General features: G+C 36.2%; 1 protein-coding gene across 1 annotated transcript in view; it reads left to right on the top strand.

Annotated features, from left to right (window-relative positions):
- The window catches only part of LOC107727489 (histone-lysine N-methyltransferase 2C-like), a 120,581-nt gene that overhangs the window by 12,336 nt on the left and 91,299 nt on the right, over positions 1–16,946 (top strand). Inside the window, exons 2-4 of the mRNA XM_016537362.1 lie at positions 5,611–5,612; positions 5,656–5,809; positions 13,183–13,368. Coding sequence (XP_016392848.1) covers positions 5,611–5,612; positions 5,656–5,809; positions 13,183–13,368 — 342 coding nt within the window. The remainder of the gene's footprint in view (positions 1–5,610; positions 5,613–5,655; positions 5,810–13,182; positions 13,369–16,946) is intronic.

The raw sequence follows: 16,946 nt of genomic DNA, 5'->3' as shown, positions 1-16,946 counted from the left end.
GAAATTATGTGCAATCATATTCAGTGCAAAATCAATCTACCACTCTACAAACAGCTTTCTTAGGGTTTTCGCAGATGTTTTCTAAATTTCTGTTTAGATGCTAAAAGAGTTTTTTTGCACATTGCTGTTTAGTTTCTGAGGTGTTCTGAGTGTTTTAGCATGTTGTTATTCAGTTAATAGGCTTTTCTGAGTGTGTTTGGCATGTTTTTTTCCCCCCATTTCTAGGCTTTTCTGAGTGTTTGTAATATTGCTATTTAGACATTATAGTGTTCTTAGTGTTTTTTTAGCACAGTGATTTTTAGTTGCTAAGGTGTTTTTAACATGTTGCTGTTCATTTGCTGAACTTCTGAGTGTTTAGCAAATTGGTATTCAGATGCTAACAGTGTTTTTAGCATATTGCTATTTAAGGTATTCCGAGGTCTGAGTGTGTTTAGCGTATCGCTATTCAGTTCAGGTATTCTTCGTAGTATGTTTTTTAGTAGGGCTGCACGATAATGGTTAAACTGATAATCACGATTCTTTTGATAAAAAATTATGATCACGATTATTAATAACGATTATTCTATCAAAAGGGTAAATGCAATAACATTTCATGTGTCCTTTAACCAACCTCCATTGACTACATATACACTGACTTCATTTAAACAACTATGATAATACAAAACTCATGGGTTTGGTTAGTGTTTTGGTATCGGTGTTCACATTAGATTTTCTAAGTGACAATTTGTTCGCAAATAAGACAAGCCACTCAGATCGCGCAGTAAATTTGCTCAAAGATCGTTAATACACACTGATAATAGGCGCTGCGTAATATCATTGCGCCTGCTGCACCCATGGTACGGCAGCAAAGTTCCTTGATTATTACGCCGGAATGAGAGTATAGTTCCTAGCCATATCGGCCTAGAAAATCGCAACTTTTCATTTTCCGTCAGTCTTAGTACACGATGTAACTACAGAAGAGTCAAGTTTTAAATAGGAAAAATATAGAAACTCTTTGGTCATTTTTGAGCAAGATGCTAACGGTCTAATCAGATTCAATGATCTATGCTAAGATACAGCTAAAAGTGCTACCGTCAGACCCGGAGATCGGCTGAATGGATTCGAATACGGTAAAACTCAACTGTTTAACTCTAGGGGAGTTGGAAAATGAGCCTATTTTCAAAAATAGTGGAGTGTTCCTTTAAAGAATTCGTGTTTTTCCCTGCATGTGACATAATGAAGATCAGTATTAAGTTATTAGCTACATGTTTTTTTGCTTATCTTTCTACTACATGTAAACAGTAGTATTGCACTTTGAATAAATGCACATATAATATATAAGACTTTAATACATTTTCAACACTATAGTCCTCTTGAGGAGCACAGCCAGCTTCTAGTATATATATTTTTATTTTGTACTTAGTTATTATTGTTGTTGTCGTCAAGTTCTACATTCAGCACAATATTGCCCATTTTAAATTTGAACTATTATTAAATAGTATATATATGGGATTTTTTTTGTCTCAAAGACCAGGGAACGTCCAAGGTAATGTTATTTAACTTTAACATTGCACTTTTATATAATGGCTACAAAAGGTTTGTAAGGCTTTTCTCTACACTCCAAATTAAATAAATAAATAAAATTTTATTAAGTAATTTTTAAAAAACTTTTTAAAAATTGGGGACAGTGTATGTAAATTCAATATGATGTATTTTGAATTTTGCACTGCACTGTGTTTTAGGGTTATCGGAAAACACATGAAAATTAACCATGATTTTATCACACTAACCATTTAACCATAGTAGTTAAATTGTGTGTTAAACAAATGACAATCAATCCGTCAAAATCAATCCATGGTTACTGCACTTTTACTATAGTAAAACCATTGTTTTTTTCCGTATTTCCGTAAGGGAAAATTAATGGATAGCCTAATGTCCTGGCAGAAAAGTATCAGTACATTTTACTCTTTTTTTCAGTATAATCATATGCTACAGTTACACAAATATCCTTAAATGTAAAATGTACTTAAAATATGCCTTGATGAATGAAACCATAAAATATTTTAATTCAAAGAGGGCAATGGAAGTTTCTGCTTTGAACATGTGGCTACTAAATATATACATGCTTGAAAGTAGCTTACACTACTACTGTTTATATGTAGTAATATGAAAGATAATAAGCAAAAACATGTAATAACTTAATACTGATCTTCATTATGTTACATGCAGGGAAAAACACGAACTTCTTTAATGTTCACGCTGCGCTGTTGTAACTGATCAGCGCCGAGCTGGTGAGATTAGTTCGCGCTGCGCTGTCAGTTCGGTGGCGCTAGCAAAGGTGGCCTCCCTGCGCTGTTGAGTCGGTCGCGCCGCTCGGTCCATTGACAAACTCTTTATTCTGAGCTCTGAGTGTATTTAGCACAACACAAATGTATTTGTGGTTGTATGTTTTTTTTTTTAGCATGTTGCTATTAGTTGCTAAGGTATTTCGATTGTTTTACCATGTAGCTTTTCTGCATTTCTTACCACCTATAAGTTGTTCTGAGTGTTTGTAGCAAATTGCTAGTTTTTTAACACATTGCTGTTTAATTTCTATGGAGTTGTTATTCAGTTTATAGGCTATTCTGAGTGTGTTATATAACTTTTCGCAACATTTAGAAGTAGCCTATTTTTAAAATAATAATCCAGATATCACATGCCATTGCGATATGCATATTTTACAGTCTCTTTCATCTATGGGGATTTTTCACCCATTTTATCACCCAGCTAGTGGAAATAACTGATTGCTTAGAAAAATAGTGGCACATCTCTCCAACAACCTGCACAATTTGAGAAATCAGTTCACGTCTTTGGTACAAATGTTATGGGATAACTTGTTGAAGTTTAATACAAAGCGCCTACGTTTTGCTCAAATCTCTAACCATAAGTATAAGCATTGCTAATAATGGTGCTTTCCTTAACAAGAACCAGTAACTAGTTTTCTTTACAAATTGACCCTAATTTGTAGTGTCTGTTGTAGTTCCATTGAAGCCCCATGCAATTAGACTGCAGTGGATGAGATGAATACAGGAGGTGGTTGACTGCAGCTGTAGTTTCAATGCTGTCTATTTTAGACCACAACTAGATCTCGGCTCACTAGGAGCTCTTAGTCACAGGTGACTCACACCTCTAATTGTCCACATTGTGTACGTTCCGAGGCGACAGTTTTCCCAATTTCTCTCTTATTAACACACGGCACATGTGCTCTGCATATTTCCCCATAAATCAAAAAGGTTACTTGTTTGCGTTCGAAACCAAAGATCCTGGGTCTTTCTACACTTTTGTTTTGCAGGCTGCTGTTGACATTGTGCAAATCCAGCCATTGTTCACATGTCATTTGGGATCTTTAAAAAAAATGAATCATATTGGCCTGAAACTGAAAGGCTGGTTCCCTGGAAACAATTAGCACTGTTCAGAATAAACAAACATTTCATGGATGAAAATTCATTTGAGGCAAAGGTATGCAGTCATAGGCCATGCATGCTTGTCAGTCTCATTAGCCGAGGCTGTGACGTTCCTTTTGAGGGGTTCAACACTTACACTGACCTGGAAATCTCACGTTTCGGTTAAAAGAACCAGTCGTCTTTTTGATAAATGCATCATCTGTTTGTTTACTCCACAATGAAAATATGCATTAGCTTTACCAACTTGAAAATTACAGTGTCATTTGAGCTAAATAAGCTACAGTTTGGAGATTTCTGCCTTTCCTTTTTAAAAAAGACAGTAGCTGTGCTTGTATGCCTGGTGGAAGAAAAAGAGGGCCACTTAAAAATAAAATGAGGAAATCAATTTATTCATAAATAATTTATTTTCAAATTGACAAATAGACTTATTTAAATAATGTTAAAGGTGCAGTAGGAGATCTTGGAAAATGCTAACTTTAGCCTGATAGCACTGAAAGGGAACGTCCCACCCTCCCTGCAAATTGCATCCAAAGCCACGCCCCCTGAACGCATGAACGCGAACAGATCAGACAACCAGAGACAACATTACTACAATACATCATGTGTCTTTCACCGGTGAGAAAACGTTATAGTACAGTTAGTAAAAATACTACAAGACCAGGAAGGAAGATCAGGTTGTTGATGTTTGCCTGCCATTTTCGCTCTGTCTGCACAGCGTACGTGAACGCGCGGATGACATATCCTGTCTGCGCGAACCGGGTGCGTAGAGGTATGTAAATACACATGTTGACAGGCAGGTAGGAAAGCCAATAAAAATGCTCGGAACGAGCGTTTTGATTGGACGAACATTTCTTGGTCCTACGCCTTCCACAGAATATTTAAATACATATAAATACATTTAGACGACTTAACTTAATGATTGCTATCGGGATGTGAAGAGACTTTAAGCCAGCATAACAAAAAATGTTTCTGAAGACAATCACCTATTGCACCTTTAAGAAATATAATAATGCACTAATAAATCACAGAAAATAGACATCTTTAAAAGTCAATAATGTTTGAAATGTTAGTTAAATGCCACAAAATGCTTTTTTGAAATTCATTTTAATGCAATTGTCATGCAAGAATTAAATAAATAGACAAGAATGAAATAAATAGACCCACTTTATATTAAATGTACAAACATTAAAATTATTATTTTGATACAGTGCACTTATTGTCTACATGTTTTTACATGGTCTTTATTGCATTGTACTAATTTTAAAAATACCTGCATGTAATTACATCTGTAATTCATTTATGTAGTTACAAATTACACATTTCACCCTGACCCTTAACCAACCCTTAAAGGGATAGTTCACCCAAAAATGAAAATTAAATCATCATTTACGCACCCTTGTGTTGTTCTAATATCTGTTGCCTTTCTTTCTTTTTCGGACCACCAAACCTGACCCTAACCTTAACCGTGTCCCACCTTAATAGCAGCAAAAGTGCTTTGCAATTCAACATGAACACAATAAGTACACTGTACCTATAAAAATCTTTTTCACAAATACGTAGTAGTTAAAGGGCTAGTTCATCCACAAATTAAAAATTCTGTCATTAATTACTCACCCTAATGTCGGTCCAAACCCGTAAGACCTTCGTTCATTTTCGGAGCACAAATTAAGATACTTTTTATGAAATCTGAGAGCTTTCTGACCCTGCATAGACAAAAGTTGCTTGCATTTTTTAATCAGTAAATTGATCATTTGTTTTTATTTTCAAGTGGTTTGCATGTCTTAGAATGTCAGCAAGATGACTGCTGAATGAACTGACTTTCCTAAAAAGACTTAAAACTTGCTCCAACTCTCCCAACAGAGTATCTGAGAGCAATTAACGATCCAGGCTCTTTGATGCTGCATGTGTTTGAGAACTCGCTGATGTACAAGTGAAATCATGATTGGTAACAAATAAATTATGTCAAGTTTGTTTTTAACAGCACTTCTTTTATTTTCCTCAATGTAGATACTGTATAATAGACCACATAAATGACATAAAAATTCGAAATATAAAAAACATTTTAAAATTACACTAATCACTGTAGTGTATAAATTCATCTTTAAGTAGGTAAATACAGCAGGTGAAACACTCATGCATTTAAAGTTTAATCTTATCAGTTTTGTTGAAAATGTCTGTATTGGTGCAGCTGTAATGAACATGGATGTATCTCTCCTTCTGTGTCTCTCATCAGTCACTAAAGGGCAGCAGGAGGAGACGGTGGGCGCCTCTGCTGTGGCAGTTTCTGCAGAGGGGGAGGAAGAGGAGCAGTCGTCATCCCCTCTTCCTGCGAGCCCTGAGACGGGGGCGGCACAAACATCATCAGCCTCTGGAGAAGCTAAAAGCAGGTCAGAGCAGCATCCTCTCGCCAGGCTGAGTCACCGCCGGCGTGGGAAGCGTGCGCATGCGGACGTGTGTGTGTGTCAGTGTGAACGTTTGTGAATGGCTTCGTGTTTTAAGCCTTTTTGGCTGTATTGTGCCTTTCTACCAAAATCTCAAAATGGAAGGTCAAACGATCAATGCCTGTTGGCACACATGTGTGCCGAAGTATGTGTGCATGTATTGCTTTTGGCTACTAGGTTTGTGCGATGTCTACAAAATTGGCATCGGACGATGTCTACAGTGAAACATCGCGATGGACGATGACATCGACGTGGGCGGGGGGTGGGGGTTTGAGCCCGAAGCATGAATCCTTATAAGGCACAGAAAGCAAATGACGATTCCTAACACTGTGTCTACACCGGACGCGAGCAGCGCGGCGTGACAAAATACTATAGAACCGCTGATCTATAATAGAGATTCATTATATATAGATCAGTGTATAGAACTTATTATAATCAGTGATTCTGTCTACAATGGATGCGCCGCTGCGCAACACGACAAATTCCCGACAGTAAACTGCTGCCACGTTCTATTTATGATGTGCTGACACAAATTTCAAATGACAACTGTCGCGTCCGGTGTAGACACAGTGTAACATTTGCCTGTTACATTACAGTACATAAAATTTCACTTACCACATAAACAGAGTAAGGTTGCTAGCGGTAGCCTGTTACATTACAGTACATAAAATTTCACTCTTACCACATAAACAGAGTAAGGAGAGATGACTTAGGTCGATGGCGAATGATTTGCAGATCCTGAGCACCACTGACAAACATCTAATCTTGTAAAATGTACTTACAAGACCTTGTAATCTTGTAAGTACTGCCGCTTCATAGTTTTAGCTTTAAATAGTTTTAGTACGCGCGATCGCGAATCTTGAAAGTGAAAGTGAAACTGAAAAGCGATCGTGCATTCAAAAGCCGTTTCAATGCCAGGTATAATAGCAGCTCCCTGATGCCCGAAATATATGTAGTATAATTACCCAATGATATAACTGCGAGGGAAAATATTTAAATTAGTGCTGTCAAACGATTAATCGCGATTAATCGCATCCAAAATAAAAGTTTTTGATCACATAATATATGTGTGTGTACTGTGTGTATTTATTATGTATATAGAAATGCAAACACATGCATGTATATATTTAAGAAAAAATATGTTATGTTTATATAATACATATATTTATATATGATATAAATTATATGAATATAAATATATACATGTAAATACATGTAAATATTTTCAAAATATATACTGTATGTGTGTGCTTTTATATATACATAATAAATATACACAGTACACACACACATATTATGTAAACTAAAACGTTTATTATGGATGTGATTAATCGTTTGACAGCACTAATTGAAATTAGTGACTAATTAGAAATTATCCTCCCATCTCGTATTTATTCCCTTTAGGGGTTCCGTATACACGTCATTTTCTTTCCGAACACGTTATTGGGACGCGGCGGATTGCGGGGGGGTCACGATGCCGGCTCAACATCGTGATGTCTATCAGCCATCGGCAATGGACGATGGCATCGTCTATCGGCCCAACCCTATTGGCTACCGTTCTGTCTTAACATGGGGGATGGGCACTTGTTCAGCTTACTAAAAGATCATTCTGGGTAAAGACGACTGCAGTGCAGGAACCCAGGAAGAAGTGCTAATGTGGCGCAGCCCTCCGGCTCAGAGAGTTCACTGTGTTTCTCAGAGATCAGTAAGGTGCTACGTGAGGCCAGCTGCAGAATGTATCCTGTGTGCAGTATGCAGATTTTCTGTTTACATTCCCCAAATGTGCTGTATAGGTACAGTATTGTATCCCACAATGCAATATGCTTAATTTGACCTTGCATTTATAGTGTGACGTATGACACAGAAATAATATTGATGATTTTTGACATTATTGGCTATAGTTGAAAATGTAAAAAATCGCATGTTACTTCTGTTTTGTTCAGAATAGAATAGTACTTACTACTATTTGTAGTATACACTGCATTCAGTAAGTATACAAACAGTGGTATGTTGACCACTATTTTTTGCATATTAAATGAAACCGTAAGCATTCTGTACAGTAAATATTTCAAACAGAAGTATGCTACATTGTGTTTGCATCAGGGTTATTATAGTTAACTAAAAAAAACAAAACATTTACGCTACTTGAAATAAAATAAACTTTCTAAGTGAAATAAATTAAAATATAAAAAACCTTAAATGTATTTTATTAATTTAAACTTTTTTTTAAACTGAAATAAAAATTTAGACATATTAAAAAACAAATACAAATATCAAAAACACCTAAAAAACCTTAACTAAAAACAAAATTAAATGAAAAAAAAAAACATTCAAAATATTAATAAAATCTATAATTGTATCTCAATGATAGGTAAAATAACTAATAAAATGGTTGACATGACCTCACATTGCATGTGTCAAGCTTTTTATGGTCATAGCACAGGTGCAATTAGAAATTTACAAGATCACTATTACATTTGTAAAATGTATATAGTTCCAGATTAAACAAATTGTAAATATATAAAGTATTTTTATATATATATATGTCTCTTTAATTTCCTATTTATTTAGACATTTATGCCACACGTGTGTGTGGGTGTATATGTATACAAAAAACGAATCTGATTATGTAACTTGCGTTACTTGTAATATATTACCCCCAACACTGAACGAAAGAATACAACAAAATATACAAAAGTATATAATAATATAGCAGTGAGTGGTGTACGGTTGTCATCTTAAAAACTTTTTTTTTTCCTGTCTGAAAAGATGTATAGTAACTGTTGGTATCAAATAAAAGAAACATAATGCAGAAAAAAGAAAGCTGAAAATACTTATAGTTAACTTATCACAATAGAAGTCAGATGCATTGCATAGCTTATCCTGCTGTTGCATACTTCACATTTTAGCAAATGTGATTGGCAGTCCAGGTATTCTATGCATACTGTGCACTGTATACATACTATATACAGCAGAAATGGTAAGAGTAAGATTTTAGTATGCCATTTCAAACATAGACCTTTTTTGTAACTCATTTGATTGGACCGCCAAAAAGATGATTTGGATTAAAATCCAAAAATGCATACTAAATGCAACCACATTTAATTGCAGATGACAAAAATTTTGCATACTACAATTGTAGTGCGCAAATGCATGCCACATTTTCTTTTAATAAAAACAACGCATTATGCTGTATAAAGTATATACTGCACAGTATATAGCAGTACATAGCCTTTATTGCTAGTTTGAAATCTTTTTCTTGGGTTTGTCTCTGGGTTTGTAGCAGAGCATGTGAGCGAAGCGGAGCGGTGTGACGCTCCGCTACGTTTTCCGCTCTATGGACGTGCGCTCCACTCAGTCGCTCTAACCGCCCAAGCAAACGCTCCGTTAATATTCCGCTCACGCTCATGAAACAATGTCTGGACTCCATAACTGCTCTACTATTCTCGATCTCTACAGATTCTCGATCTCGAACAAGCAAATCACCAAACGGCATTCTGGGTTGAGCGAGCTGCGCTGAGCGTATTGAGCGAGCGGAGCGGAATCTTCAGAAAGGCGCTCTGCGCTCTTAAGGAAATATTACCACTCTGCTCCCCGCTCCGCTCACGCTCCGCTCCGCTCACATGCTCTGGTTTGTAGGCATGTTCATGCACCATGTCTGTTTGTTTATGCTCTCAGCTGAATGTGCCTCAATGTTGATGTAACACTACAAATTTAAGGTTCCCGTGCCACACATGCACAAACACACATAAACACACAAACCCCTGTCCAAACAGTCAGCTCACCACGGCCGCGGCTCTCCCAAGACTCCAGTCCATGAAAGGCTGTTAACAGATTAAAGGCTCTTTGGGACGGACTGTACTGCCCATGAGGGCCAATGATGTGGAGACCCGTTTTATATCTGATCAATATTTATTTCCTCTTTAAGCTGTGATGACAACACAACAACCTCACTGATAACTATTGGAGGATTCGCTGCAGTGGTCAAATGTTATTTTTTTGCAACTGCATTAAATGATAGAAGATTTGACGTAGCAACATTTCAACACAAATTAATGTTTGTCCAGTCTGTAGTGAATGGTCACTAAAATTGTTGTTTTCAAGTTGAGGGAGTTTTTTGTCTGTCATGAAGATCTGATGGTTGCACTAGAAAGTTGTGAAGTAGGAGTTACTCATAATATTGCCTTTCACGGTTAAATCTGTTGTGTCTAAATGTTGTGTAGCTATATTTAAACAAGTTAGCATGAAGCCGTCTCCTCACTCTTATTCCAGTGAGGGGTTCTAGTTTAATTGTTGAAAATGTTCCCATTTTCAGGGAGTGTGAAAATAAAAGACAGCATGTGTGAATTCTAACACTCCCACACACTTATTAGTAGTATAAACTTTCTTGCTTTCATCTCCTTTGAGTGTAGCGTGTAGAGATTTACACTCAGGTACTTTTATTCTTTGGAGCTTTTGTTCTCTTGCAGTGTATTTCAGTCATTTCAAATATATGGTACAAATGTAAAGATTCCAGTTAATTGATATCATCGATATCCTTCCTTAAATGCGTTTTTAGAAAGCCGCAGGTTATAAAATGTTTCTGTTTATGCATATTTTACAAAAATAATTATTATAAAAATGGCTTGCATAGTTTCAAAGGATTTAAAGGAGCAGTTCACTGAAAAAGTCAATTCTGTCATTTACACACCCTCAAGTCTTTCCAAATCCAAGACTTTCATTCTGTGTTGAAATACAGATGTAGATATTTTCAGTAAAACCAAAAAATTATTGGATGAATTCCAAATAGCCTTTTTGTGCCTTGAAGGGCACTCAGGGAAGGAGATGTAATTTGAGGAGCGTTCCAAATGAAAAGAGAACAAGTGAATCCCTTCACGAAGGGCCCTTCCAGAAGTCCAGATATATATACTGTATATACAGAATGTAATTACAAAATGCATATTTATTTGCAACAACTATAATAACTAGAGCCCGACCGATATGGGTTTTTTGGGGCCGATACCGATATTAGTAGCAAACAATGGAGCACGCTCTGCTGGACAAACTAAGTAATTACACCATTTCAAGCATTTCATCTGCATTATATGTTCTGTAAAAAAAATGTTCATATCGGCCGATAATATCGGCAAAACGATATATCGGGTCGGGCTCTAATAATAACAGTTAGGGATGCACAGAAATGAAAATTCTTAGCCGAAGCCGAACAAAATTAAACACTGGGCCGAGGGCCGAAGGCTGAATACCGAACACGGTTTTTCAAATTTTTTCCCCCATTTTGCCAATTTTGTTCACAATTGCATAAATTAAATGTGCTTAACACTGAACATTTTTAACATTCTATCAGACATTATACCAATAAAACACAATTTAACTTAAAATTAATAAGTTAGTAAAATAATATTTTTTGGACATTTTTGAGACCCCCTTCTTGAATCAGGCATGTATTTTTTACTGTACAAACAAATGCAACTTTGCTGAGCAGAAGAAAATATAACAGATCCCAGTCTGAACACTGTGTGAATGCTATAATAAATATTAATAGAGCTGTTGTAATTATTATTATCCTTTTTATTGTCTTTTTAATTTTATTTTACAGAACAACAGTAAAATTACGATTGCTTCTTTTTTTTTCAGCTTTTATTTTGGCAGAAACCTGCAGGAAGACCTCAGTGCTTCTTTTTGTTGACAACAGTAGATTTATAAATGATTCTCATTATGAATTTGGGAAGACGTTTGTTGCACGTATCACATTGTCACATGTCTTATAAAAATTCATAAAAATGTTACTGAGCAACTGACGAATAACACTATTTCAGCTCAGATTTTTCTCGCGCTTTGGACTTTGAACCCTGCCGCCGCGAGCTCATGCAGCTCTGTTTGAATACATGCAATTCGTTCGTGTATTAGAAAACACAACGTTCTGCAGTTTATTTAATTGTTTAAAGGCATTTCGCGATTTCAGTCATCATACAGTAACCAGCAACAACCACCCCTTCCACTTCTCATCGGAGACATGCGATGCAGTACTAAACAGTCTCTCGCTGTCGGTGCTTGTAATGATTTTTGCGTCTTTCTCGGATAGTTTTAAATGCTTTTCACACTGCCGTCATGTTTGTTGCATTAGTGCGCGCCTCTATTTGATCGCATCACGTCATGTTCGGTACAATTTATTAGGTCTTTTCGCTTATTCGGCCGAACACCGAAAGAGCTTTGTTGCTATTTTTGGCCGAATAATTTTGGTTGCCGAACATTCAGTGCATCCCTAATAACAGTAATAGGAGATTTATGTTGTAAGAACAGCAAATGGGATGATGGACGCTGTAATGCATTGTCCTGGTAACTTTCCAGGAGAAGGTAATGAGTAAATTACGTTTCACTGCTCTCTTTGCCAAGTGTGTTCTTATGGGTTTGGAATGACATGAAGGTGAGTAATTGATGACAGAATTTGTGTTTTGAATGAATTTGGAATAACTCGTGAAAGATTTACTGAATGGGCTCTGTTTGTGTGAATAACTTAATAAATTGTTGTCTGTGGGGAAAAAAAGGTTGATCACGAAGACCCCTAAGGTATTATTTTATTAATTAATAATATAAGCTATGCAATATCACGTTCATTATTGCAGACGAATCGCCTTCGATTATGAACGTGATATTGCGTAGCTTGTCAGTGATCTACGGCTCTGTGTAGTAAATGCCGCTCCATCTGAAAGCAGGTGATGGAGATTTACTACTAATCACAGAACCGGCTTTACTGACGAGATGCGCATGATAATCGCATGCGATTTATCGTGCAACCCTACTGGAGACGTTTGTAATGCTTTTTGCATAGTTCATTATACTTATTTAATGGATATTTTGTGACTTAAATTACATGTTACTCAGACACTGACATATTTGGCTGGTCAAAAGTGTTACACTGTCGCAAATTCAATGACTGTTTTGAGAATCAAGTTCGTTTTTTTTTGTTGTTTTTTTTAAATCCACGAAAGTGGTTTTTATTGTCTCTTATAACAAAACGCGTATATTGAAACCCCTGCAAATGCATATCCTGTTGAAATCAATAGTGAAATCTTTTTAAAACTGTAGCTCCATTATTACCTCTTATCAGATTTTGACTCATGTTGTTTATATGTTATACACTGAGTGAAAATAAGTATTTTTTATTGCAATTGTTGCAGTTTTGCATCAGTAGATCTCTGAGGGTTAAAGGAATGTTCAGCATTCAACCGAAACATTCCTTCAAACCCATTAGAGAACTGTTCTGTAATATATGCCATCTCGTTTCACTGGCTAACCGCGCTCCTCTCATCTCCTCACAGCGAACAGCTCTGTGCCTTCTGTTACTGTGCTGGTCGAAGCCTGTTGGGCCAGGGGGATCTGAAGCCATTCAGGGTCACGCCCGGATACGACCCTCCACTCCCACAATCCTCCGCAGAGGAGGGCCACGACCGTGACGACAAGAGTGGGGCTGCCAGCCAATCAGGGAGGCACAGGGGCCCAGAGAGGTAAGCTGATTGGCTGAGGCGAGCGGGGCTGTCGTATGATATCAGCTGTTATGTTTAAATGAGCTCAGCTAAATGGGGCTTCTCTCACAACTGTTTGTTTCTTCTCGGCCAGCCCCTGTGAAATAGATCGGATGCTATTGGCCGTTGTTAGAGAAAGGAAAGTGTTACGTGTGTGTGTGTGTGCGTTTGCGCTCTCTGTGACGGTGTTTGTAAGGGCTCTTCTGAACGGTAGGCCTGTTACAGGCTGCGGGGCGCTGATATCTGACGTCACTGCTTGAATCATCCTCATCTGGATGAGATTTCAGGCAGAGACTGTTTGAATACGGGTCATTCCAGTTGAAAATTGCATGCAGTGCTCTAGTGTGTTTTTGCTTAATATCCTGGAGACAGACTCATATGAAGCAAACACAGGATTTGTCCTAAAGTGACCCTCTGTGTCGTCTCAGCAAATGGCAGTGCTTATTTGTCCCACATGCTTTCATTTAAAGTTCAGTGTCTCCTAAAGCTATAATATGATTGTAGTACGCTTCTGTTAGTATTGGTAGTATACGGTTGGTAGGATTTTAAAATGTTTTTAAAGAAGTCTCATACTAGCCAAGGCTGCATTTATTTGATCAAAAATACAGTAAAACCTGTATTATTGTGGAATATTATTAACATTTAAAATAGTCTCTAAAATACATATTTATATATTTTAAAACATAATTTATTGCTGTGATGCAAAGCTGAATTTTCAGCATCATTACTCCAGTCTTTGGTGTCACATGATCCTTCAGAAATCATTCTAATATGCAGAGTTGCTGCTCAAGAAACATTTATCATTATCAGTGTTGTAAATAGTTGTGCTGCTTAATATTTTTTTTTCCTCAGGATTTTTTGATAAATAAAGTTCAAAATAGCAGCATTTATTTTAAATAGAAATTATTTAATTAATTGAATTATTTTAAATAGTTATAATCATTATCGTCACGTTAATTTAATTCATCCTTGCTGAATAAAAGTATTATTTAAAAAAAAAAAAATCCTGCTGACACCAAACTTCTGAATGGTGTAAAATGCATACTGACATTTACCTTTTATTTATTTTGTGATGATATGTGCTGGTTGACTGTATGTTATAAACTGTATATTTAAAGGACTGTAAAAGCTCTATGTTGTATATAGCAGTCAAACATTTGGAATAAATATGATTTTTAATAATGTTTTTGAAAGTAGTCTCTTTTGCTCACCAAGGCTGCATTAATTTGATCATAATACATTAAGTAATATTGTAAAATACTATTCTAATTTTAATTAGCAAATAACTGTTTTCTGTAATATTTTTGAAAATGTATTTTATTAAAGCTGAATTTTCAACATCATTACTTCAGTCTTCAGAGTCACATGATCCTTCTGTAGGTGTAGGTGAAATAAATATGAAACATTATTGGCATAATTTGCCATTTATGTTGTCCTCTACATTATGAAATAATCTAGCCCGTATTTTGTATGTTTGTTTAATCAATAAACAAATGCCATGTTTGAGCTGCATTTAATGGCATAGTGCTACAGCAACATTGTTTACGCGTTACGTTTTAAATAACACGGCATTATGGGGATAGATGTAAATCCTGAGGCCTGCTCTTCATTCACAAAGGTGTGAACACGCACATGGCTGTTGGCTGTTTGCTTTTCTGCGAGCGTTCTCCTCGAGCTGATCATTACCCAGCAGCTATTGGGAGTCACAGCGTGCGCTCAGCCCAACAAAGGGCCCTCTCCCTGCTCTCTCGCACAGCTGCCTAATTTGTCTTGGCTCTTTGGAGCCAATCAGCCGTCTCCCAGGGGCCCGTGTGACGTAATGTGCTGCCAGTCTGTTGTTGGCGGTTCGCCAGTCCTGCTGAGCTTTGTCATCTGTGGGCCGCACTATCGAGCAGCAGGTCTGAATGTGGAGAAGTGAGACACGACGGTGGAAAAAGGCAGTTTTAAGGGAATTTCTGGATTGGTTCATTTGCAGCAGCATGATAGAAAATTAACATAGATCAGTAATCAGGTTTTGTAATCAGGTTTTCAAACAGAGATGGCAACAAAGAGGCAAAACTTATGGACTGCAGCTTTAAATATTTAATTGTTAATGCTCATTTTCCTTATTTTTATATTTTTCTGTCATCTAACACTCACTTAAAATTAATCTTTAAAACAATCTTTTAAATGTAATGTTTAGCAAATTGAATGTCTCAAGATGAACATCCATTTTTCATGCATACATTATAATAATGTAAAGGCTAAATTGATTTGTAGCTTTTACAAAGATGTTAAAAAAGTTTTTAGCATGTAATTTTTAATTTATTTACAGAAAATAGAATTGTAAAACCATTAATTTATTAACCATAACATAATTATTGACATATTGGTATTGGCCTGAATTCTAATATTAGTGCATCCCTGCATTCACTGTGGTACAAAGAAGAAAATGAAGCAGGCCGCATGAAGCACCTTTACACATTTCCAGTACTGCATGGTAGTTATATACCGTCATCAGCTGAAACATGTTGTTTGTGTTGCTTTCCATTGATTGAGTTTGTTGGATGGTGTACATCATTTAATTGCTTTGTTAGGTTATGCAAAATAGCATGAAACCCCATTTTTATATACAGTATTAGTGCTACTTGGTAAAATAATCTGGCACGTTGTTCTCAGAAATTATATTTGGTATCATCTCCCATCTATTGTTGTGGGATTACTCAGAATGTCAGTCAGAAGCACACGCTGCGTTTGAAATCACCGCTGACCCCTCGTATATGTCAGCCGTCCCAGCAGGTGGATAGAGGAGGGGTGTAATGAGATGCGCTGCTGTGATGGATGCATTTTTGTCCCATGATGTATTTACGATGAGTCATTTCTGTGTAAGTGGTTAATCAATCAGCACCATCCCACACAACCCCCCCACACCTTAATTAAAATGGCTGTGAGTCAAACCCTTCCAGTGCCTAAATGTCAAGAATAAATGAACACTCTCCTGGTGCCGGTGGCTCATGATAGAGGGCCAGCAGTTAGACAGCATGTGCACATTCATCTCACTCTTCTCAGTCTGTATGTGCTCTATAGAAATTAGGGCTGGGAAACCTTTTAATTGAATTAAGTACATGATATGAACTTATTAATTAAGATTTAATCAACCGCACTTTCGTATATCATATAATCGTATTTCATATAATTAGTGAAAAAGCCTAAATGTAGATGAATTTATAGACATGCACAATTTAAAGATAATTTACAGATGAAAAATACTTTAATAGGCATTACAACAAATTTTAAATTAACATTTATTTGCATGTTACATTAAAATGTACACACAGTATTTATTTATTTATTTTATTTTATTTTTTTTTTAAATGTGTTTTTTTTTTTTTTACCAAGTCACCTAAGAAACATGCTAAGAGGATATTAAGCTCTTGGAGAATTGAAAGGGAACAATTAGGAATACAAATATAATAAATTATTTTATATAAATTAAATTTGGATCAGTATTATTTTAGATACTATTATAGGTTTATATATATATATATATATTAGGGCTGTCAATAGATTAAAATTTTTAA

Source organism: Sinocyclocheilus rhinocerous, unplaced genomic scaffold (genome assembly GCF_001515625.1).
Source record: "Sinocyclocheilus rhinocerous isolate Xijiao unplaced genomic scaffold, SAMN03320098_v1.1 scaffold306, whole genome shotgun sequence".
In the NCBI taxonomy this organism is placed as follows: Eukaryota; Metazoa; Chordata; class Actinopteri; order Cypriniformes; family Cyprinidae; genus Sinocyclocheilus; species Sinocyclocheilus rhinocerous.
This window is presented reverse-complemented; position numbering and strand designations above follow the sequence as displayed.